The sequence below is a fragment of the Cornus florida genome, unplaced genomic scaffold (assembly GCF_030987335.1).
Source record: "Cornus florida cultivar Cherokee Brave unplaced genomic scaffold, ASM3098733v1 CherokeeBrave_3.0.0_Hap2_Chr09, whole genome shotgun sequence".
In the NCBI taxonomy this organism is placed as follows: Eukaryota; Viridiplantae; Streptophyta; class Magnoliopsida; order Cornales; family Cornaceae; genus Cornus; species Cornus florida.
This window is the reverse complement of record NW_026775579.1, coordinates 64,011,837-64,038,538: the sequence shown is the minus strand read 5'-3', so window position 1 is coordinate 64,038,538 and position 26,702 is coordinate 64,011,837. Positions and strand designations below refer to the sequence as shown.

At 32.6% G+C, this 26,702-nt stretch overlaps 2 protein-coding genes across 2 annotated transcripts; both read left to right on the top strand.

The window, feature by feature from the left end:
• Positions 1-7,967: 7,967 nt before the first annotated feature.
• On the top strand, positions 7,968-9,387 carry LOC132274131 (E3 ubiquitin-protein ligase ATL15-like). Its single transcript, XM_059775305.1, has one exon. It carries the CDS (start codon positions 8,108-8,110, stop codon positions 9,218-9,220), a length of 1,113 nt encoding a protein of 370 aa, XP_059631288.1. The 5' UTR covers positions 7,968-8,107; the 3' UTR covers positions 9,221-9,387.
• Positions 9,388-13,480: 4,093 nt separating this feature from the next.
• On the top strand, positions 13,481-15,273 carry LOC132273317 (putative clathrin assembly protein At4g40080). Its single transcript, XM_059774299.1, has one exon. The coding sequence runs from the start codon at positions 13,875-13,877 to the stop codon at positions 14,931-14,933; it is 1,059 nt and encodes a 352-aa protein (XP_059630282.1). The 5' UTR covers positions 13,481-13,874; the 3' UTR covers positions 14,934-15,273.
• The last annotated feature ends 11,429 nt before the right edge of the window (positions 15,274-26,702 follow it).

The following is a 26,702-nucleotide window of genomic DNA, read 5'->3' as shown; positions in this document are numbered from 1 at the left end:
AAAATGGTTCCAATTATTTTTTCAATAATTGGAGGAGGTACTACCATAGATTGTCCACAGCTATTAGAAAGTGATTACTACGTAAGAAAAATAAAATTAATTAATTATAGATTATTCTATTAATAGCAACATGTTAATCTTAGGTTCGAACCAACTAAGTCCACAAAATAGTTTTTCCCCTCCTAGTCTGCCATCAACCTCTTCATCTCAAGATAATAGGAGAATTCCTCCTATCCTAGATAGTGGATGTGGGCATATGTGACATTTCACATCACCCGGGACTTATATAAAAAAGTACATTTTGTAACAATCCTCACCCTACCTGATACAATATTGTCCGTTTTTTATTTCTTTAAACCAGACTTCTCAAAAGGTGCGCATTCTGGTACTACTCCAGCATAATCACATTTAACTATGGAGCTTTGATAGATTTACGTCCATCACGATTTTGTAATACCAGGATGGGTGACCTCTTGCGAAGTTTGGGCTAGGGAAGCCAAAAGCGGACAATATTGTGTCGAGTAAGTGGTGTTTATTACAAATGGTATCAGAGCCGGAACCCAACCGTAAGTGTAGCCAACGAGGATGTTGGCCCCATAGAGGGTGATTGTGACTACCTCTATCTGTGAATGGGTGCGAGACACTGGGCGAGCTACTACACTGACAAGTTACAGGTGTCATGATCACACATCGTTTGGGAAAGGTGAATGTCAAGTACTATATGAAGGTTCAACACCCGATACAATGCATTTTAAAACCGCGATGACCATGAATTACATCTTTACTATTTAATACGTGCAAATTAACTTCTAATATCTTTTGGGCATCAATTTTGAAAAAAAAAATTATACAAAAACCCCAAAATACCTTTAATATACCCTTAAAAATTAAAATTAGTGTTTCATATATATATATATATATATATATATATATATATATATATTGTCTTAAAGACATTTTATGTGTTTCAATTTTTAAATTGACAAAGAAGCCTTATTTGTTCAATTTAGAAAATGAAAGAAAAATGTAGAGATATATTTTAGCAACTAAATAAAATTTGCACAATGTGTATATAACTGGAATTTTTATGCGCTTTACCCAAAAAAACAACATACAAATCATGTCCAAAACCTTTGTACCAATTAAGCGAGGTTATATAAAGATTTTACACATTAAGTAGAGAAGTGAGAATATTTATTTTATTTTATATTTTTTGTAGGGTTACGAAATAATAATTTGACACCATTGTGTAGGGGTGACAATTCGTGTTGACGAGTTGTGTTTTGTTGTGTCAGAATATAGGTATTCTATTATATGAGTCGACACGAATACGACACGATTATTATTCGTGTCAAAAAATCTTGATACCAACACGACACGACACGTATAACCCGTTTCATGAATGAGTTAAGACTTGACATGACACGAAGCAACACGATAAGACACATTTAAGCAGGGGCGGACACAGGGGTAGGCAAAGGTGGGTTGTAGCCCACCCCAAAAAATAATAATAATAATAATAATTTACTATACTAATATATTAACCCAGCCCAAAAAATAAAAAATAATAATAATAATATTAACCCACCCCAAAAACCTAATGAAACCCAAATAAACTCAGCCACCATATTAAAATAAAGGTCCAAACTAATTTTTTAGTATTCATATTTAATGTTAGTCCACCCCACCTAAAAATCCTGGATCCGCCCTTGCATTTAAGTCAATTTTTTACACAAATACGACATATTTATTCAACAAGTCTAACTAAACGAGTCATTTTTAACACAAACACGACACGTTTAAATACCATATCAATTCGGATTGATACGATTACAACACGAATATGATTAAGCCAAACTTAAATTCGCTTATCTCGTATTGTGTCAAATATTGTCACCCTTACCTAAGCACGGTAGTGTAACTATTGGTGCAGGATAATTGGGTCGGGTATGGAATCAGTCCAATCCCAACATGTAGGCTTGATTTGACATTGAGATTCGTCTGATTCGTTTGGAGAGGCATCTTCGAGCCGTAGACGTGGATGGAGGCTTGACAAAGTGGGACCCAATCGGGTCACTTGGGCCCATAACCTGGAAACAGCGGTGGATCAGAAACCGGTACTTGAAAGAAAAGGTTGAAACCAAACCATTGATTCCAATTGCCACCTCCTCTGTGGGCCTTGCCCAAAGTTCAGTCAATTTTCATAAAGCCAAGTGAGAAAAATTTTCCTAGAATAAATATGTCAAATTTATTTAAATTTTTACTACGTGTCATAACAACTAGTCGAAATCATATAATATCGGATTATATAAAAATTTCTCAAAAGGGAAGGACAATAATGCATTTTGGAGGAATTATTACAAATTTCGGGCTAATTACCATTTGACACCTTTGGTTGGGAAGAGAAATGGAAGGAAAATAAAGGAAATGGAGTGATATGGAGTTTTGTGTTTGGTACAAACTTTCGGAAGGAAAAGAGAGGAAATGGAAGGATTTGGAGGGATATGTTTAAAGTTTGAATAGTTATTTGTTATCCCTCAAAAAATGGGAGGAAATGGAAGAAAAGAGAGGAAAATGGTAACATTTTTAATGAAATTTTTATAATGCCAAATTTGTCCTTACTTTTATAAAAGGCAAGAATTATGGAAAAGGTTATAGTGATAAATTCATTAAAATAATTTCTTTTCTTTTCTTTTTCCAAACATGATTACTATCATTTCATTTCTTTTCATTCGTTAGTTAACTAAACACGATAAGTAGATCACACTATCTCTCCTTTCCTTTCTTTTATTTTTTCTTGTAACTAATATTATCTTTTATTTTCTTTTTCATTGTATCAAACATAACCCTAAACAAATATGTTTAAAAAGTATTAAGTTTTATATAGCATTTGTTACTTAAGTGTCAAATAGTGATTTGTTGAATGGTCTGAATTTAAAATAATTTCCACAAATCATAATCCCAAAAAAAGACAGTTATCTTTTGTTTATAAAAATTACATAAATTAAGACCATTTTCAACTAATTGTTAGTTCTTTAATATCTATTGTAATTATGGCTGTGCATCTCGATTTCGGAAACATTTTTTATTCATTGGCAAGAAATACACTTATACATCCAGGATATCCTTAAGGGAACTTGAACCCTCGATCTTCTCTTTTGAAAGGTGGGAAAGTACCATCAAGCTACACTAACCAGAACAAATTTATTTCTTTATCATGAATAACTTAAGTTCGGCTTATTAAAAATTCCAACTTATATATTCGTTCAAGTAAACAAGTCGAGTTTCAAAACATTTTATGCACATTTGATAAACGAGGTGAACTTGAACAACTAGCTCTCTTATTAAGCTCGTGCGCAAACTCGTATAAGAAATAAGTAGATCCATGATTTTTAAACCTGTTATGGTAGACTTATGGCCCCAATATAGGATAATTTTAGCGCATGGGTTTCTAACATTTATGTCCAAGTGAAAGTCTCACTTAAGTTAAGTGCTCACATTTTGTTCATAAGAAAGGCCAATACACTTTTCCAAAATGACTTTAGGAAAAGGCCCATAAAACTTTCTCATATTAGTGAAAGGCCCACTAAATTGTTCACATTGTTCATAAAAGGCCCATAGACTAACCCAAAAAGGTTTTTAAAAAGTCCCATATAGATTTCTAGACAAGCTTGTTTATGTAGTCTTCTTCTATACATACTTGTGTTTGGTTATTATATAAATGTACGGATTGAGGTTTGAAATAATACGACCTCAAGCCGAGCTCAAGTTAAGTCCAAGCTCGCTTAAAAATTGTCAAGTCATTGTTGAAATTTATTTTGTTTGGTCATAAGCTTCATGAATGTGCACATGGTTTGGATTGGACCGTTTAAAAATATTTTGAAACCAAATCATTTCTAACGATTTCATAAAAATTAGAACTGAATCAAATCATGAAATCAATAGAAACGAACCGAATCAAACTGTTTTTTACAGTTTGATTCGGTTCGGTTCTAAATTTTTAGGTTTTTTTATAATTCATTCTAGTGTATATATAATTAAAAATATATATTATATATAACATAATTTTTATTATATATTATGATATATAGTTGAGCAATTAAAAGACTAATTTTATTATTGTATTATTTGTATAATAAAAAAAGTATAAAAATATATACAATATATAAAAAGGTTCGGTTCGATTTGATTTTACAGAAATTCAAAATGTAACTGAACCATTTATAAACGGTTCCATGTTTTTGAAACCGTAATTGAATCGGACCATGAAAAGATTGAACCAAACCTATCAGACTAATTTAGTTTGATTCGGTTTATTGGTTCAACTAGTTTTTTTGTACACCCCTGGTTGGACCTTATTACATTGATTTGGATTGTTTAATACAACTCCAAATAAAAAGAAAAGGAAAATAAAATTTCTTGAACAAAATGGGAAGAAGAATTGAGATGAAAAAAAAATAAAAAAATAAATAATGATGTCTCTTCTGTTGCTATCATCACCAGATTGGGTCAACAAATGTTTACGAAGATTACATTTTTTTGCACGCCATTTAAATTAATGATCCGGACAAAAAACAAAGACAAAGACAGATTAAATTAATAAGGAGAAAAAAATTGCAATATATGTTAAGTAATTTCATAGACATATAATACACTTTAATAGCAATATTTTAATTATTAAATTTAGTCATTTCTTTGTCTCCATTAGGTTTATAGGCGGTGGTTACAATAATCAAAGTTTTAAGTAGGTCCACTAGAAACAATTATTGAAATGAAATAGTCAAGCGATAATTATCCTTTGCTTTAATTTGTTGATAATTAATTTCTTGGATTGAAACTTAGACATGACAGTCCGTTGTTGAAACTTGGAAACTTCTTAATTCGAGTGTATCTCTTTACTGTAACCAAGAACAAAGATTTGTGGTCGTGGGACACAAAGTTTCGCCTTTGGGGGAAATTCACATAAAACATAAGAGACATTTATTTTTTAGGTTAATTTCACTCACACTCTTTTAGATTTGATCAAATATCACACTAAAATATTTTTAAAAAATTATTATCACTAATACTATAAACGTTTGTTCCGTCTTTCACTCACACCCCAACTGTTATGTTCTGAATTCTAACATTATGTAATATAACTTAAATACCCTTTAACTTGATCAAAAATGCTCTCTAACCAAATGAATTAAATAAAAAAACTACAATACCTCTAAATACACAACAAAGTTATAATTATATATATATATATATATATATATATATATATATATATATATGATGAAATATATACCCTGTCGCCACTCAGCCACGTGCCTGATTGACCTATTCAACTTTTGCCTCTTTTTTATTTTTATTATATATATATATATATATATATATGGTGTAAACCGTGTAATATTTTGTTAGCAAATTAAGCATGAAGTTCATGGCAAGTCCTTAAAAGTATAGATGCATGAATGATACAGAATATACATTTTATGAATTTGATAAGTGAGTTCATGGCAAATTAATTGGAAAAATCAGACTAAAATATGTATGTGTGTGTAATTTGTAGGGAAAAAATTTGGGATTATTTGTATTAATGTAAATTTACACAATATAATACATAGAAGAATTTATAATTTGATAAACGAGCATTTTCATAATCTGAATCTTACAACATGAATAACTACAATCAAAATATATAATTTATAGTAAACATAGTATTTAATTGATATTTGTACTACTATAAATATATATAGAATTTATTAGGGGTATAACGGTAATTTTCATGGATTATAGAAATTTACAAAGGGGCCTTAGGCCCTTGTATTTTCTAGCAAAATTGGTTTTTTTTTTTTTTTTTTTTTTCAAAAATTAAAGCAATTTTCATTGATTATAGAAATTTACAAGGGGGGCTATGCCCAAAAAGGAAAGACAAGACAAGCCAAAATTGTTAAGAGAGAGAAAGATAAGAGTGGGTGTATTAATTAGGGGTATAGAAGTAATTTAAGTAATATGATATTTTAGAATAAATAGGATTAAAAAATTAGGAGTAAAGTTGCCTTTTTCTACTTTTTAACAGATTGGGTTACGGAAAAGTAAAAAAGTGTTTAAGTGGTAATAATTTTCGAAAGATATTTGAGTGTGATATTTGGTCAAATTTGAGGAGATGTCAGTGAAATTAACCCTTACGTCTGACTGTGTGAGATTTTTTGGTAAAAATAAATAAAACAACTTGTGATGCAATATTTTGATTCATGGTTGTTCATTCATTACTTTTATAGTAAATTATGCTTATTTCCTTAAAAGTTTAGGCAAATTATACTCGAATGGTTGTTCAGCGCATGTTACTATGACCTCAACTGAGATTTTGCTTGTGAGCTCAGCAACACCTTTAAGGTTTTCTTTCCTACAAACTTGTTATGATAAATTTTATAAAATGATAATTTTGAACTTCCTTTTTATAAAATTTAATATAATATATTATTAGGAATGACGACGGGACAAAGTTGGGACGGGATTGGCTAAACCCTATTTCATCTCGTTAGAAAATCTGTTATACCAACTCCGCCCCTACTCCGAAACATATTTGTAATTGGTATACCAACCCCAACTCTACATCGGAAGACAATATACTTAGGCATGTGATATTTAATTACCAAATCAAAGATAGTAGTTAGATATTCACTTACCAAATCATAGATGGTAATCAAATTACTATCTTTGATTTGGTAATTAAAATAGGACGTGTTCATTTATTATTGGTCCATATCTGTTATAGATCCTCACTAGTGAGGAGTTAAGTATTTTTCATTTAAAATTAGTAAGTACTGAATTTTAATATATTAAGTGACACTTTCAATAAAGTAATAAGGATCTTAAAAATATTAAATATATATTTTATATAATATATAAAAATTTTAAAGAGTCATATATAATCGGGGCGAGTTGGGGAGGTACAATCTCTTTTGTCATTAAAAAAAAAAATTAAATACTGGTAATTTTCTTTGAAGCTAAATTCACAATATATATATATTCCATTGCCCTGGGTACAATATTGACGATCTCACAAAGATTCGATTTCAGTGAATTTCCATTTACTGATCTCATCTTTTACGGAATCGATCCCCCTTTGACTGTACAAGAATATGTGGAGCTCAGCATGTCTGGAAGTACAGGAGAACGCTCTTTTGCTGATATTATTACCAGTATTCGATACTGGGTCATTCATAACATTACTATACCTTCCTTATTCATTGCGGTCCAAATTTAAGTGTCGTTTATGAGGAGTAATAATTTTTAAGGGGACATGTGGGACATGCATTGTCTGTCAGGAAAATTACTAACTTATCCTTTTAAATTTTGAATATTCAAATTTTAAATTTTAAACTCAAGGGACATATATGGAAAGATGTGAAATATATTATTTGAAAAAGGAAAGTGAACTATTATTTTGGGTCAAACAAAAAAGTAAACCATGACATTTATTTTGAGACGAATGGAGTGTGTGTATATATATATATATACATATTTAAAAAAATCGCTTACCTTCAAAATCACAAGGAAATAAAAAAATAATATTTGCACTTATTTATTGTATTAAATTGCTAAACATATTTCTTTTAATTAATAATTTATGTAACAAATAAAGAAGTAACACTCTGCACTTATTTGCATTGTACATAAATAATTAATTAAAAATATTCAATTAAATATTAACGGCACTAAATCAGTTTAAATATCACAAATAGAAGGAAATTGAGTGGGATTGAATGTTGAGGACCACAATCTGTGCCAGTCTTGCTGGTAATAAGTAAACGTCTTCTAGAATATCTTTGGATAGACGTTTGCGCGCGCGCCACGTGTCAGCTGCATATCGTTGCATGAAACCTCCGTAAATTTTGTCCATTTCTTGTTGGCCCCCACAATCAAGCGCAAAAATCAATAACTCCATTCTCATCTTAAACCCCCCTCACGCGCCACTCCAAGCGCGTCACTTCACAAACTACCTTTTTCTTTTTGTACTCGTCCTTGTCCCCAATCTCTTCACCCTAATATTTTCGCGCGCTCCATAAATCGCGCACGTTAGCACTACCGTAAAGCAGCAAAACCCTCACTATCTATGATGGAAAATCACATCGGACTTTTGAAGCTCCATCATGGCGTCAACTGGGTCGTCCTCATCGCACCGTACGTCACTGCACATATGGGAACCGTACCACAACCACCACCACCACCACCACCACCACCACCGATGGGTTACCGGTTTGACCCGAATATCAAGCTGAGTCCGTCAATGGCGATCATTCTCGTCTGCCTCCTTACAGTCTTCTTCCTCCTTGGCTGCTTCTCCGTCTACATCCACCAGATCATCGAGCGCCGACTGTTCCGAAACTTCCCCTACGGCGGAGGAAGGCCGCAGCCGGAGGCGGCGGGTGGCGTCGACCCTGCTGCGATCGACACTTTTCCGACGTTTAAGTACTCCGAAGTCAGACGGCTCAAGATAGGCAGTGTCGCGCTAGAATGCGCCGTGTGCATAAGTGAGTTCGAAGACGACGAGACTCTTCGGTTGTTGCCGAAATGTAGTCACGTGTTCCATTCTCACTGTATCGACGCCTGGTTGGTTTCTCACGTCACGTGCCCGGTTTGCCGAGCCAACCTCGTTCCCGAACCCGGTGAGCTATATCCTACTATGAAAACACTGAGTCGCGACTCAGACAGTGAACCGGGTTTTTCGGACCGTTCATCGGAAATAGTTGCAGCGGCCAATGATTTAATCATACGCGTACCATCTCCTGATGTGATTAATCCTAATCAGAACCGTTCATTTCGTGGTCAAATGTCTTCTACATCACACTCGACCGGCCGCTTACCGGTCCAACCGGATGTGAATTTTGAGCGGTTCACACTGAAGTTACCAGAGGAGGTACGCAACCGGTTGTTGTACTCGAGCTTGACCCGGACGACGAGTTGTGTGGTGTTTCCTAGAGAGAGGAGCTTGAGGAAGGGTTTTAGGAGTACAAGTGTGGGAACCGGTCGAGGAAGGAATCATTTATTCTACGAGCGGTTTGATAAGGAAGGACGGTCGGACCGGTGGGGGTTTAGCATGACACCGTCATACTTGTCACGGTCCGGTTCGGCTAGGGGTTGGTTTAATCGTTTGTTTGCGAGGACCGACAAGGATAATGTTGGAGAACGGTCGACTGATGGGCTAAGACAGGATGGTGAAAATTAGGGACAATTTCTTACTATTTTGCAATTTATATTTTTATTTTTTTCCGCATAGCTTAAAAAGCTGAAAGTTTTTTCAGCTTTTGAGATTGTGTGATGGTCCTGATGGACTAATGTACAGTAGAAAGATTTTGGTATATTATATAAAGACTCCCTTCAAATAAATAAAAACACTGACGGTGTGTGTGTGTGTGTGTATATATATATAATATATGTAGTATAAAGAATCCCTTTATTTGCCTTATTAAAAATAAATAAATAAAAATAATGATATATATATATCCACACACACATTTATATATACACAAAACTTACATATATATATATATATATATACAAGTACAACTGATATATACATATATACACACACACACACAAGCACAACACTAAATTGGCAGCCCAACACCAAATTGGCAGCCCATGCAAGAGAGAAGAGAGAAGGAAGAGAGTAATAGTTATATGTTGTGTCATATTTAGCACAACATTTAGCAAAGTTATATTTTGACAGTTCATTTGATATGTCATTAGAGAGCCCATTGTAAACTCACATGTTATATTTTGAAAATAATAGCTCAAATAATAACCCTTTAGAATTGCTCTTAAGGGTGAAATTTCATCGGCTACGTAATTTTTGAAATTCATTGGGACCGAGAACAGTAGTTGCAACAGAGAGTCCAGTAGTAGTAATGTGTCTATACCTAGCTGAGTTGGACCTGTTATCACTAGGGAGCTATCTAGGTTAGCGAGATTAGATTGGATATGTTGGGCTGGTCCTTTACCGCATAGCAGCCCAACTCAATCCTAATACATTATTGTTGGTCCGGCCCAAATCAACAAATAATCATTCGGCTTTAATGGCCCAGATTCGAAAATTCATATTGCATGACATTAAAGTAAGCATGCAGTCCGAGAATGGATCAGTTTCTTTGTACTGGTGGTTTCATCTTACAGATGCACTGTAATAAAGTAAAGAGGATTGTTGTAATGGAGATCCCTGATTTGACCAAAAGTTTAAGTGATTGGGTGGAGCTAATAACCTATAAATATTCATTTCACTCTCTATTCAGATTCGATGTAAGATACTTCTAACATTCTCTTTCTCTCGAACTCGCAACGCTCTCGTTGCAGTCGGACCACCTTGCTCATTCGGAGGTACATCCGGACTCCTTCGGACGGGGAGTTTGTCGGACACTGAATTAAGGATTGAATCTGACTCTAATATCAATTATAACGGGTCGGGTGTTTCGTAGTTCGATCTAAAAACTTAAGCAATTAGATGGAGCTCACAGCTAATCCATAAATACCCATGCAATCAAATCAGATACACCAAATATTTACGCGGAAAAAACCCTCCGGTGTAGATGGAAAAAAATCTATGAGATCCAAACTTTCACTATCACATGGAAAAATTATTATACACAGACTTGATTAAATACAAGAAAAGAGAAATACCCAAAAACTCATTACAGAAACTCTCACCACCCACTATTTTTTTCCTCATGCCAACCCAATACACATTGTTCCTCTTGCTGCCATAAATGAACCCTTGGTGAGTTTACAGTTTCAATTGCCAAAATAATTTTGGTAACCCATCCAATCCAATGCAATCCCATAAATCAAATTAAAACGCAAATCAAGAACATGACGTACATCTTCCAACATCAATGTGTAGCCAGTTTGTCAATCTCATTTTTTGGGTTGAAACTCAACGCGGGGGGTTGGGTTGAAACTCACGTAGGATCATTTTTTTTTCACAACAAAATGCAACCGGGACAGAAACAAAAATGGTGCCATAACTTCACAACTACAAACTTTGATCCATGGCCCTTCTAACACGTGGAAGACTCACTTAGAGAGATTAAAAAATAATAAATCGTAAAGGAATGACAGTAATAAATTCAAAGAGATTGACCTAGTTGGAAAATGCTTGAATCCTTTTGTCTCATGAAGTATCAGGTCTCAGGATCGATTAATTCTAAGTGCAAACAATTCCTTAGGGGCTACACCTATAGACATAGTTTACATTTTACCTGATCCGTCTAGAGGGCGTCTTGCACAGGTATGTGGAATATTAGTTTGGGAAAAGCTCCGGACACTCTTGTTATTAAGAAAAGAAAAGAAGAAAAGATGATAAAAAATAAAAAATAAAAAGTCTGAATTTTCAAAAACTTTTTAGGTGACACATTTGAAAATAAGAAACAAAGAATATGAGAAGAAAAATTAATGATGACGATCTTCATTTTGGTTGGGAACTTTCACAAAATACATCTAAAATGGTTCAAATTAAGAAACTGTGCCCTGCGTCGAAAAGCCTATCTTAAATATAATATAATTATCTTCTCCAACAACTCAATGTCTATAAAATAAATAAATAAATAAAAATAGGGGCCTTCGTCCCATCCTCTCCAACAACTCAATGTCAAGACATACATACAAATGCGACAACACAGGTTAACACACAGTTGTGCCCTTGAGATGGATTTATGGACCTTTCAATCTGTAATATATTAAAATAACAAAAATAAAAATAAAAATTAGGCACTTTACAGATTATAATTAAAAAATCAAATTGCATAATATAAAAGTGTTTGTTTATTCTTTTATGTATGCATAAAGAAAGTGATGTTGTATTCATGTTAACAACTGTAATAAAATAGTGTTTTTTGAAACTAGTTTGTTTGTACAAAACAACGTAAAATATGATTGGATCCATCTGTCTCCAGTTTTTCCATCTAGAGTCTATAAAAACAAAACTTAGTCATATGAGAGAAATTAACGATAATAGAGTTAAGATTGGAACATTTTTTAAGAGTTCAACTGACAACTAACATGGGACAAATTGTATAATATATATATAATATATATATAAATATGTATACACACGCTTAAATTTCTTTGCAATATCAGTAGGAATATTATATTGATGTGTAAGGCAATTTAATTCATTGATAATCACACAAATCCCGGAGAAAATAATGAGACTGAATTTTTAAATAATTATAATTAGAAGAATAGTAAAATGTGGATAGATAATTCTAAATTTTTGTTTGATCAAGCATGTTTCTAGAGCAGTTATAAGCATTATTTTCATTATATATATATAGGTTGAAAGGGTCACTCAAACAAAAGGAGGACAAAGTTGAATATTTTTAACAATTTATCCAAGTTGAGTCGTCTACATATCAACGTGTTAAATTAATCGGTTCATATTAACACACGATGCATTTGAAAATGAAATTTCTTTGACATTTTCTCAATTTATATTATATTATCATCTTTTTCTCTCCAACTTATTTCAAAATTCCAATTCAGATTTTAATTTTTCCTTATTTAAATAATATTTGTCTCCTCTCCATAAGAAAAAATCTCCTCCTTTCTATTGATGTGACACAATAATAAAATAATATATGTAATTTTTTTTTAAAGTACTATGTAAAGGAAAAATAATAATAAAATGTCTTAATTTTTCCAATCTTATATCTTAAATTATATATATATATATATATATATATTTTAAGACAAGAAACACACTCACCCATCTAGTGACGGATCCAGAAAATTTTGTGTGGGGGGGGGGGGGCGGCTTTTTAATTTGTGGGTATAAAATTATACGATTGGTTCATTTTTATAATTTTAATAGAATTTTTTTCATAAATTTTAAAAAATTTAAAGTATAAAATGAAAAAAAATAAATTAATGGGGCAAATTATAATTCTAGTGGGGGCATTTTCATAAATTATCAAAATTTGAAGTATAAAATGCTAAAAAAAAAAAAAAGAATCCAGTAGAGGCGAATTGTAATTTTAGGAGGGGCATTTTAATAATTTTTAAAAAAATTAGAATATAAATGTAAATATTAAAAATCCGGGGGCATCCACCCCCCTGCTCCCATGCTGAATTGCACATCCACTTTTGCTCTTATAAAACTTAAACTCTCAATCTTCTATTTTAGAAGGTGAGTAATATCACTATATTACAAAGTCCCATAATGCAGCCACATTCACAAATTATTAATAGTTTTTGCTTTTTCAAAGGCAATAATTTGGAGCTGATGGCCTCAACCGTTTCTTTAATTTTCTTTATCTATTTTTACAAATTATTTATTGTATCATTTATATTCATCTCTTTGTTGATTTTCAAGAGTTAAATACATGTATTAAACTAATGTTGTATATTCACCTTTCAAAATAAATAGTAAGAAGGTTCAAACTTTCCATACAAAATGAGTGTATAAATTTTTTGTCAAGAAAAAAAAAATTCATTCTTATTGTGGAAGAATGAAATTATTATTTTTTTTTTAAAGGGCACATGTCTTTTTAAAAAATACTACTAATAATAATTTATAAAGGTAAACTTCTAATCTTTCTTTTTTTTTAAAAATAAAAAAATAAAGGGAAAAGAGATATAAATTTTCCAAAATAATCACACGGAGTGTACTCGCCAAAGTAACTTGACCCAGCTAAGCGTGTCTGGAAAATTAAGAAAGAAAATGAAAGTACACGATAAGGAAAGAGAGGTTGTCTCTCTATATACACACTAATTATATATAGAGAGAAAAAACCTTGTCACACCAGTTTGTCAATTATATAATCATCGACTCTTTTCTCTTCACCTTCTTCCTTTTTCTTTTCCCACCATTAGAAATCCATTTCCATTTCATGGGTGGAAAAAAGAAACTGAGAGGTCTCTTAGGCATTCTCAAGGACAATGCTTCATTAATCAAATCAATCCTATCAATCAAACGCACCACCTGCTCAATCCACGTCGCCGTCCTCCGCGCCACCACCCACAGCTCCTCTCCGCCACCCGACCACCGCGTCACCGCCGTCCTCTCCCTGGGAAACGGCTCACGCGCCACCGCGTGCACCTGTGTGGCGGCGATCATGGACCGGCTCCACCGGAGCCACACCGCATGGGTATCCCTCAAGTGCCTCGTCGTTCTTCATAGCATTATCACGAGAGGCTCTTTCATTCTCAAAGACCAGTTTTCATTTTACCCGTCAGCGGGTGGGTCCAACTACCTTAATCTCTCGCAATTTCGGGATACCACGGATGCCGAGACATGGGGATTGTCGTCCTGGGTTCGGTGGTACGCGAGTGTTTTGGAACGGAATTTAATGACTTCCAGGGTTTTGGGGTCCTACTTTTGTTGTTCGTCGGTAAAAACCGACAGACTGAAAGATTCACATGATGTCATCTCATCAATGGACTCTCACTTGCTGAAAGAAATGGACGCTTTAGTGGGAATGGTAGAAGAAATTTGTAGAGCGCCGGAGTCTTTGCATTATCAACGAAATGATTTAGTATACGAGGTACTTAGACTGGTGGTTGAAGATTACGGTTCGACTCAGTACCAAATCTTGATCAGACTCACCGAGTTCGGCGATAGAGTGAGTGGGTTGAGTTCGGGTGAGTTAGCCGAGTTGGGACTTTGTTTAAAGAGATTAGAGGAGTGTAGAGAGAGATTAGTGGAGTTGTTTGTGAACAGAAAAAGAAATGATGCGTTTTGGGATCTGATAGATCATACAAAGATTAAGATTGCGAAGGTGAAGGAAGCGAGAGAAAGAGAGATGATATTGGTGAAGTTCAGGAGGAGGGAAGGGGAGACTGAGTCAACTCGGATTGGGGAACGAGTCATGGGGGTGAGTCAGTTGCTCGGGTTGCCTTGGTTGGGTTCGGACCGTCTTCAACTAACTGTTCAGACGGCAATGGCGTGACTCACAATGAGTTCCAATATCAATTTAGTTTCCTAATTTTGTGGATTCAGGTTGTTCTTTTTCTTTTGTATTTATTTGATTGCCCGCCACATTTTTTACAATTTTCTTGCCTCATGTCCTTTGTTGTGTAGATTATTTAATATAAGATAGATTTATTAGTATTATTACCCAGTTCAACAAAGACTATAACAGTTTCAAATGTAATATCCAATTCCATTTAGGATATCCAATTTATTACGCGTCTAGGAGATGGACGTGAGTATATATATACATATATATATATATATATATATATATATATGCGTTCGTAAGACATATCTGCTGATCATGGTCAATGAGACACAACACAAAATTTGTTTTTATAAAAGGGATTTGAGCATTCACCCTTGCATTTAATTAATATATATATATATATATATATATATATATATATATATATATTATAGAATGAAGATTTGGATCTTTACATATTTTTAGACTATTATTCAATGGTGGTTTTCATATCAACAAGGTTAATGCAAAATGGGATTGCCGGAAAAGAAGAAAACGAAAAAAGAAAAAGAAAAAGTGGGTGATGGAAATTTTGGATATATAGTTAACTATGACAGTATTCATATAAATTCACAATTCTTAGACATAATCCACATTTTCATATTTGATAGGTAGCAATTTTATCATTGCACAATATAAGTTTCTCTATCATAGAAAAAAAATATTTGAAAACATATACTATAATTTTGATGTTTCTCTATTCAGCTCAGCCTAATTAACTCTAAATTATAGAGTCTGTTATGAAAGCATGGAAGACTAATTTAGTGGTCTTTGTTTTTTTTTTTTTTTTTTTTCTTTCTTTTTTTAAATTATTATTATTAAGGATAGAAATTTAGTGGTTGTGACTTGTGACCACAACAACAATATGGTATATGTCAAAATTAGAAGCTACAACTGAGCCAATGCATTTTTTTTTTTTTTTTTTTTTTGACTTTTCAAAAAGGGCTCTTCCAACCTAGTACCTTCTAGTTCGAATTGATTGATGTTGCAATACTTTTTCTAGCCGTTGGAAAAACTATTAAAATTTTGAATTGTGATCTCTTATTTACGTCGTCTTCCAGATCGAAAGTCAAGAAAGGCAATTGGTGAAAGAATCTACTCACATGGGTTGTCCTTGTTTTGGATTTTTTTTTTTTTTTTTAACCCATGCCCAACAACGGTAATATTCTATCAACGAGTGATTTAAGGGCTTAAATCACTCCTCCTATAATTATGATCAATACTCTTTTCAAGTTGATATATAAAGACTTAATACAAGTGTCTAACTTAAAATTAAATATAAAATTGTCAAAAATTTGAGATTTGAGTAAATATGAGACGATTAGTTAATCAGGAGATCTGAGACAAGTTGATCCAAACATATGACACAAGATGAGTTGATCTAAAAATTCGAAACGAGTTGACCCAAAGATCCGAAACAAGTTGATTCAAAAACTCGAAGCAAGTAAATAGCATGGAGTATGATATGATAAATCCATTTTGATACCAGAATAAATATAAGACAAAAAAAATTCGAAAGATAAATCAAACAAACAATCCAAAATGAGAGAACAATTGTTTTATAAACACCCATGCTTTTTGTGGGAGATACATTAATCTCACAATAATGCATCAAATGGTTAAAAAATAATTTGATCAAGCATTTCGGTTGTTTATTTTGATTTTACTAGCACGGTTCTTGGTCGAATCCTCTTCGGTTATCACTTCTTTAATTATGATTTAGATCATAGAAAGGTGATTGCAAAAACGAGAAAGAAAAAAAAAAATAATAAAAAGGTAAAGTACAATGACACATTCTGAGATTTGTCATATTCACAGTCATATACAAGTTGATTATTTTTTAAACAATGACACCTCCTAAAGTTTGAAAAAGTTGACAAAGATACCCTTGTAGCCACCTGCCACATATAATACATGGAGAATTAACCAATTTACCATTTAATCGTTCACTAAATCTTTTTAACTCTACAACTTAATGAATTGGACCAATCAACTCCTCGTTAGCATTTGATGCAAGAAAGTGGAAGTGTTGAGTTAGAGGAAAAATTTACGCAACAGTGAATAAAAAATTCATATAAAATTCGTTTGAAATCGAAACGAAGCAAACAAAAATGTTTTGGAAAGTAGGCTCACAAAAGTATAAAACTGTGATGATAATATCCAGAAGGCTGTCAAATAAATAAATTAAAAACCTGATTTTCAAAAAGTTGAAAAATCCAGACATCAGTTATTGTCGAATTTTTATAAAAATATATTTTTGGTCAAAAATTACGAAAATTTTCACAGAGTAACTAAACATGTAGAGGAACTTTTGGTAAAAATTTCATAGCAATCGAAATATTACAATACCTTAGAGAAATTAATGAATTTTACAATAATAAATTGACGTTATTTTGTGGTTTATATTAACACATGGGTGATTTCGATATTTCAACATATCCGATATTTTACAATAAAATTGATTTTAATATTAGGGACAATTTCATCTTTTTGAACCATTTAAGGTCTTGTTTGGATGACAATTCTGATAAGAGTGTCGTTCTTCAAAAAAATAGCCAACTTATACATAATTATCTTTCCGCAAACCTCACTAGTGTCATTGTACTTTACCCAAACAAAAAAAAAAAAAATTGGAAAACCAAAAAAAGAAAATTAAGGGGGGTGTCGATGAAAAAATTGCATAAATTACGTTTTTGATGACAAACGATGGGCGGTCGTCTCACGGTGCTGATGGGCCCCATGACAATGCTATAATACCCACAGATCCAGTGTCGTGAGACTACCAACTTGTCAGGTTTTCTATTTTTCTGACTGTTCTATACTTAATTACGTATGATATTATTCATATAAATTAACTATTTTTAGACAGTAATCCACGTTTTCATATTTTGTAGGTAGGAATTTTTTTATCATAATATAAGTTTCTATATCACAGAAGAAAATGTGATATATGTATATATATACTATAATTTTGATATTTCTCCATGATCCAGCTCTGCCTAATCAACTCTAAATTACATGTCTAATATGAAAGCAGAGAAGATTTAAGAGGTTGTGAGCACGTTAATATGGAATTTGTCAAATTAAGAAGGTGCAGCTGAGTCAATGACTTTTTAGAAAAGCTCTTCAATCGCAGTAGCTCGTATTGACTGACATTACAATGAATTCTATTACATTTTCTAGCTTTTGAAATTTCCCTAAAACTATATATATTTCTATATGTATCTATATATATATATATAACTATCTTCTTCAATTGCTTTCTCTGCAACTTTTTTACCGTAAAACCTTTTGCTAAAGCATCAAGCGTTACAGGAGAGGTCGAAAGCTGATCGAAATTATATATAAATGCGATTGCTATATATATATATACGAATTCCTTCCCAAAGCTGATCGAAATTATATATATATATACAAATTCCTTTCCATCCAAATTCTCAAAGCATAGCAATTAAAAATAAAAAAATTAATTATTTCCAATTCCCTTCGTTCCTATCCATTCAGGAAATTCTAAAAGCATACCAGTTGAAAAATTAATGCATACTGGATAATCCAATTACAAAAGAATGTTGTATTCTCAAAATATATTTATTTGTATGTGTGTGCATAAAAATGAATTCAAAGAAGTAAAATCATCAAATCATAACCCAATATATAAAATATGAAAGAGAAAGGGAATGAACCACCTCCACCGACTACACTGGCATTGCCGCCACCTCCACCGCCGCTACCGCCACCACCTACCCCGTCACTATCGCCGGTGGTGGAGGTGGAGGTGGCGGCAGCAGCGGGGTAGGTGGCGGCGATGGTGGTGGAGGTGGTGGCAGTGGCGGGGCAGGTGGTGGTGACGGCAGTGGAGGTGAAATGCGCTGTGGCAATTCAAAGTTAATGGGATTGAAAATTTCATTATTTTTATTTTTTTCAGATGTGGTTGCCTTTTATGTTTTAACTTTCTATCAAGGAATTGGAAATAATTATTTTTTTTTTATTTTTAATTGGTATGCTTTAAGAATTCGGATGGGACGTATAAAAGAAAATCTTAACCAGTTTGGTTTTAATTTGTTTCCATTAAAAACATGTCTACTTTAGTCATTTCCTATTAATAAAATAAAAAAAGAAACAATTGCCTTAAAAATAAAAAAGAAACACTGATTAATTAATTACCGTAGGATTAGATTCTAAAGTCAGAATTAAAAGTGAGTATATTCTTCTATGTTCACCAGGAAGCAATTGAACGCCACTATATATATATATATATATATATATATACACACACACACACATCGGAGGGGTATAATGATAATTTAAGTAACCTGAAATTTTGGAATAAATAGGATTAAAAAATTAGGGTCAAAGTTGTCTTTTTTTGTATTTTTAATAGAGACTTTAATGGAATAATAGAAATGGACCTAAATGATAGTTATTTTCAAAAAATGTTTGAGAGTGATATTTGACCAACAATTTTTTTTAGGTAAAATTATTGTGTTTGGAACTTACTTACATTACAAATGAACAAAAAAATATAATCATTAATTAACCGTATCTTTATATTGTGACATCTCACATCATTGGAAGAAATTTTTTGCAATTATAAATGTTTTCTATTTATGTAAATATGTTAAAATTATGGTCCGTCGTATTGATCTATACACGATTCTTTTTCAAGTCTGATACTAAACTTGTATCGATATATTAACTTTATCTGAATTCGTTACACCACCATATAACTATGATCGATCGTACGAATCATAATTAAAACCGTTAAAAGATGCAAATATGACCTATCAAGATAAACGTGGGAACAAGTCCTAATTCATATAGACTAGTTAAGGGGGTCATGAGTGATGGAAGATTCTTGTAATTGGGCTGACCTAGATTACGTGTCAATTAAGACCCAACAATCCTACAATGTGCGACTGAGAATTAGAAGATATATATGTACACACAAATGTCGAAATTTTTTAATGTCTACAATACAGTCAAGACATTTTTCACTGCCGGTTTATAGGAAGTCAAACCAAATCAACAAACTGATTTTTGTAAGGGTAAGGCCCATTTGAGGAGAGCCAAATGGGTCAATATTGGATCCCAACGCAAGCACGAGATATCAACATAAGTTGAGAGGCATAGAGCCCAAGTAGATGGCCCGTATAAGAGTACCCGGAGGATCTGGCCCACAATAGGTAGCCCACTCTCTCGTGGTCCAATTGTAAGAGGTTTGCTCTCCACATCTAAAGAGCACTTCTGGAGAATTCTCAAATGCTTTACGTACCTAATGTTTTATGTGCTCATGCAAAAACCACCATGTAATTTGGAGAGTGTGCAAAAACACTCCTCATGTTCAAATTTTACCATTATAATATGAAAAATGAGCAAATAGAGACTTTTAAGTTCTGATCCCAAAAAGTGACGTGTGAGTCATGTGACCAAAAAAAGACTCTTTAGTACCAACACTACCATTTTAGACTTTCCAAACTGCCCCTCATTTATTTCTCCCTCAATTTTACATATAATACTCCAAATTTATTATTTATCTTTATAAATATTCTAGGGCGAATTGCAAAAAACCCCCCTTTGACTATTACTCATTTGCAAGAAACTCCCCTTGTGAATTTTTTTGGCAAAAAATTCCCCTCAACTATGAGGAGGGAGGTGATTTAACTTACCTCCGTTTAACAATCCTGTGAGGCAATTTTTCTGACCAAATTATCCTTACATCTGGTTCAATAGCTTCAGTTGGGTCTTCACCACGTGAAAAATAAAATAAAAAAATTTGGGTCTTCTCCCCCACTTTCTAAGAACTGTGTAAGAAAAGAGAGCAATATATAAAAAAAATAAATAGAGAGGGAACTCCAAAAAACAACCAAATGGACTGTTTGATGAACTTGTTCGTAAAATAAACACAAATTTGTTTTTCATTTGCTTTCATTTCTTGCAATAAAATTGAAATTCAAAGCGGTTTGAAGAATTTAATTACCTAGATGATAGAGTGGGACAGTTTCCTGAACTTGCAATAATTTCAAAGAAGATTGGAAGTTAAAAACATGTACTTACATCTATATATCTTGTAAGAATTATTGGTAAAAGTGAGTCTTGTGGACACATCTTACTCGGGTCAGTGTAGGTAAGCTGTGCCACATCTTAATATGTAAAAGATGAATTGAAACTAGCAATCCAAACTATCAGAGCCACTCCTAAGCACTCTTTCTCTCTAAGGGGATATATTGTTTTTTAAACTAGGTCACATTAAACTACACTCTATTTGGTTGATTTTTGGAGCTCCCTCTGTGTATTTTTTTATTTTATTTTACATATATATATTACCCTCTCTTTTCTTACACAATTCTTAGAAAGTGAGGAAGAAGACCTAATTTTTTTTATTTTTTTTTTCTCACGTGATGAAGACCCAACTGAAGTTACTGACCTTAATGTAAAGGTAATTTGCTCAGAAAAAATTGCCTCACAAGATTGTTAAACGGAGATGAGTTAAATCACCCTCTCCTCATAGTTGAGGGGGATTTCTTGTCAAAAACATTCACAAGGGGGTTTCTTGCAAATGGGTAATAATTAAGGGATTTTTTTTTACAATTCGCCCAATTTTTTATTTATTTTTTATTTTTCTCTCTCTTTATAATTTCTGTTTGTATAAATTTTTAGGAATAGTGCTCCTTATGGCATAAATAAATAATACATTTCTTTTATGAAAAAAAGTTTAATATTCTAATGAAATTCAAGCAGTTGAAAATATTCTCCCATTTTAATGATATTCTTTTGAATTCGAGTCTTTAGCATAGAGATGCGCATCCAGTAATCTAACCTACCTTTGTAGGATAAGGGACACTTATCCATTAAACATTATATAATGGTACATTTGGTTTTCATACGATATCTGTTGTTGAACGTTGATATGATGGAATGGTAGGTAGAAAGCGACATGCAAAGAGTTGGGATCGAATGTTTGTTTTGGTGGCTGGTAATGCACCGCACCGGACTGGTTCCGATACACTCGTAATGGTTGAGATTAGGAGTGGCAATTGGCTTTTGTGAGTTGTATTTGTATTATGTTGATGTAAGAGCAGTATACTAAATAGGTAAATTTAAACCTAACCTATTTAATAATCATGTCAAAATTCTCAACACTAACCTAATCCGTTTATTAAACAGGTAAACGTGTTAACATGTTTAATGACCTGTTTATCAAGATGAGACATTTAATATTTAATCAAATACTAAATAATAGAAAAAATTATCATAATTAACCCAAATATTCAAAAAAAAAAAAAAATCTCTCTCTTACGACTAGGGAGTGGAATATTTAGTAGGGCTGCAACTCGGGCTGGGCAGCCCGAATTTACCCGAGCCCAGCCCGAAATTTTCAGGGCTTGGGCAGTGTTTTTCTGTTTTAGGTCTGAGCTTGGGCTAGATATTCTGAGGCCGAATTAAATTCGGATTGGGTTTAGGTTCATATTATATAAAGCCCGAAGCTTAGCCCGAGCCCGAAAAGGGTATATTTATTTTAAAACTATATTATTTCACAAGTGTATAATAGCTTAGTTGGTAGTGTGTTTGGGATTTTTCTTGTAGGAATGATGTTCGAGTATATTGATGGAGTTAGGAAAAGACAACAAAAAAAACCCTATATATAGAAAAGATGATGAGGTTAAAAGACAAACAATACTATCGCGACTTGTTTAAGATATGAATAAAGAGGAGAGAGAGGGAGGATATATATATATATTTTTGGAAAAGATGAGGGAGGGATAATAACTTTAAACATCGTTAGAATCAAAACGGTATAGTTTTTTAATTTTGGTAAATTTTTCTTTATCTCAAAACGCTGCAGTTTTCAAACTTTCTTTAAATTAGTTGATGTGATTTAACAACAGCAGTAAATAAATTTTAAATGTCACGTGTCAATTTATGGGAAATTCAACTTAGTATAACTAAGAGAATATTTAACTTAGAGAGTCCAAGTCTGTCTTTTATATGTCAAAACGACATAATTTATAATGTAGAGATCAAACTTATGACACTTGTCATAATTTTTTGAGCATTACTCTTTTATATTTCAAATTTTGTCACTTTAATTATAAAATTTTATCACCATGATGGTAAATTCTACCAATATAAAATGATGAATATTACTATGCATGTAAAATTTTAAAGCAAATGTGATCAAGTTTGTTATGTATTTATCAACATGTCAGTAACCTAGCGGTACTAAGACTCCTACTTTTTAAAGAAATGTCAGTAATTTAAGTCTCGATAGAGATATATGTGTGTGAGTACCAAAAAAAAAAAAAAAAAAAAAAATTGTTATGTATTTCATTAATAACTTTCTTCTTAACTTTGTTACTAAAATTATATAAATTATATGCACTGGTGTAAAAAAAATAAATAAATAAAAATAAAAAATAAATTATAATAATAATAATAATAATAATAACATTAAAAAAATTTAATAGGACGGGGCTCCATCATGAACGCACTCACACGCAAGAAGGAATATACATGTAGTAATCCATTCTTTTTATAATGTTAAATTGAATTTTTAATTTTTGCAATCATTATTACTCTTTGGTCCCCAAGAAATATATATATAAATAAATTATCTTGTTCCATTTTTGTTACATATGATAGGGGTGGCAAAATGGGTCATGACCCACCAACTCGTTCATATTCGCCAGTTTAAAAATGGATATGGGTGAAACATTTTAAAATACGGATCAAAATGAGTGACTCATATTCAATCCATTTTTATAGAGGGTTAAATAGGTTAAATATGGGTCACCTATTTTGACCCATATTTCACTCACTATATAAGAGAAACAGTTTTACATCATCTATTTGACTCAAATTTACCTTTTCTTTCTTTCTGAAATTCTCTCACACGATCCCACATTCTCTCTCTCCCACACTCTCTAAAATTTTCTCTCATCATCCTCTTTCTCTCCGTAAAATTCTTTATATTACTATAGTATTGTTGTGCTACATCTACAACACATATGCAATGTATTCGTGTGTATTATATCTCTTACCTTCGTGCATGTCTAGTCATAAAATAAAATAATATAAATTTAAAGAATTTTCAAAATAAATTGGAAGATTTACAATTATGGATACATATTTTTACAAGCTCTCATCCATCTTAAAAAAAAAAACTATAATAATGAGATTATCCAAAATAATAACATTTCTTTTTCCTAAAATGAATTGGTGAGCCATGACGGATTGATCCGGCCCATTTTGACCCAACCCATTACAAACGAGTTGAATATAGGTCACCATACCCAAACCCGACACAACCCGCCCGTTTGCCACCCCTACATATGAAGGAATCATAGGTAGAAAAGTGACATGCAGTACATAACTGTTGATCTTTAATAATACTCTGTATTTGGTAGGTATAAAAGCAACATGCAAATACGATGGGTGGTGACTTCTGGTCTTTCTTTATACGGCTTTCGTTTACATTTTTAATTATAGTGGTATGAAATGAATTTCTTAATATGTCTATTGATACTTGTTGTGACCCGATGTATTGTTAAAAATAAAAAATAAAAGGAGAACCGGAACTGGAACCGTAGAACCGGTTTGGTTCGATTCCGGTTCCAACGGTTTTGACTCCAATTCCGCCAAAAACCGTACCAAACCGAAACATGTGCACCCCTAACAAGATTCCTTCTGTTTGAAGGGGTCCTCTGCCCCCAAGACTATGCTGTTTTGATGCATAACAGAGTTCAAAGCCTATTGCGCATATTTTCAATAGGAACTCATTTTGGGCTCCGTGCTTGAAAACTACATCAAAGAGAAAAGTATTTATATGGTCTTGGGTCAATCACTAGATATATGATACATAAGTAAATGCATAAAATTTGTGTCAATTTTACTCAACTTTATACTCGTATGTTATCTAGTAATTAACAGAAATGGATGATCTGAGAACCATATAATAATATCTCTACATCCCAAAAGAATTTATTAGAAAAGCAAGGAGAAAATCGACAAGGACAAGAACTGATATTTATATATGGAACGTTCCAAATTTTAAGGATGGTGGCTAGTTTGTCTACATTTCAGGCATCAATTGACACAAACCTTAGCACATAAATATTAGTTTTCTTAATAAAATTTTAACTATTAAAGCCAATATTCACGTGCTTTTTATTATTTAACCAAATGCACTCCTCCAAACATGACAATATTCTCGCGTAGGGATCCAACACGAGCACCGCATCATTTATTTACGAAGATCAGTAAAAAAATTATAGGTTAGTCGTATCTCTTTTACTTATCAAAATAAAGGATGAAGCTTCGAGTGCCATAAAGACAAACAATCATTTATCAAGTTAATATCATTCTTTCTACCATTATACCAACGTAAACTAAAATTTAATTATGTATCGTTCGCTTCGTAACTTTTTTTCAATGATCCGATATTGTTACATACATTTATGAACCGGCTGGTTTATATCGATATTCGCTCGAATCTGTTACACAGCGACTGCAACTACGAATCATGCTATAGAGAGAGAAAAAAAGAAGTATATATTAGTTTACATGCCATTCTTACTCTTTTAATTGTTTTTGAAACTTAGTTTTTCTTTGGTTTATAAGTGCAGTTACAATGGTATTTATTTATTTTTTTTTTTTTTCATGTTTAATACTCTTGGTCAAAGATTGATTCAAGAAAGCGAATAATAAAACATCCAACTCATTATTCTAAATGGATGATCTGAGTCACAATTACATGGGGAAGAAGGAATCAAATTCGTGAAACATGACTTTGCCACTTTGTTAGGTCAACTTTGTTTCAGCTGTCTTATTACAACCTTACAGTATCAAATTTTGATCGACAATTGACACTTTCAGAATATATTTACTCAACATCTAGCAAAACTCTACTAAGTACAATGTAATTATTAATCTTAATCAAGGATATGTTGTTAACATTTTCTCAAAAGTCGAACATATATGACAGTTTCATGTCGGTTAGAGACGAGATAGCGGTACCATGACTCTAATTAAAATTGAGCAATAAAATCTAGGCATGCCGAAATTCACATTATCCAACAAATTACAATCATGACTTGTCATTAGTGAAAAATATTCATTGCACTTACTATTCACTTCAAATCACTGTCCCTCATTTACAATGGAGTGACATATTTATCACTCCCATATGCTTAAAATCAAACCACGATGAGTAGTGCCTCCATCAATATCTCTGTCACTCAGTCTGACTCTCACTTGCATCACGCTCTGGTATATGCCATCAGCTTCTCTATGAACCGTGGCGCGTCCAGTATCATTAGATAGCTTATATAACAACTAAAATTGTTTATGCAATAATTTTATATCATTTATACAATAAAAATATAATTTTTTATGTATCCGTTGCATAAGCCATCTACACACAGCACAGAACCAAGGAAATCTGATTCCTATATATAACCAAAAAGGCACACTTTAAGTGTACTAGAACAACTAGTGTTATATATATTATAAAAGTTACACCTATCATAATGTGAACTAAAATCCGTTTTATGCGATATTGCACCACATCATAGGATCCAAGCTACTATCTTAAAATAGGAGCTAAAAGATCCTAACAAAATTTTGAATTTTTCATCAAATATGGTTCTGATTTCTACCCAAAACATTTTGACCAAAAACATAACGCCTAAAACATATCGCATGCCAAACGGGCCTTAATAT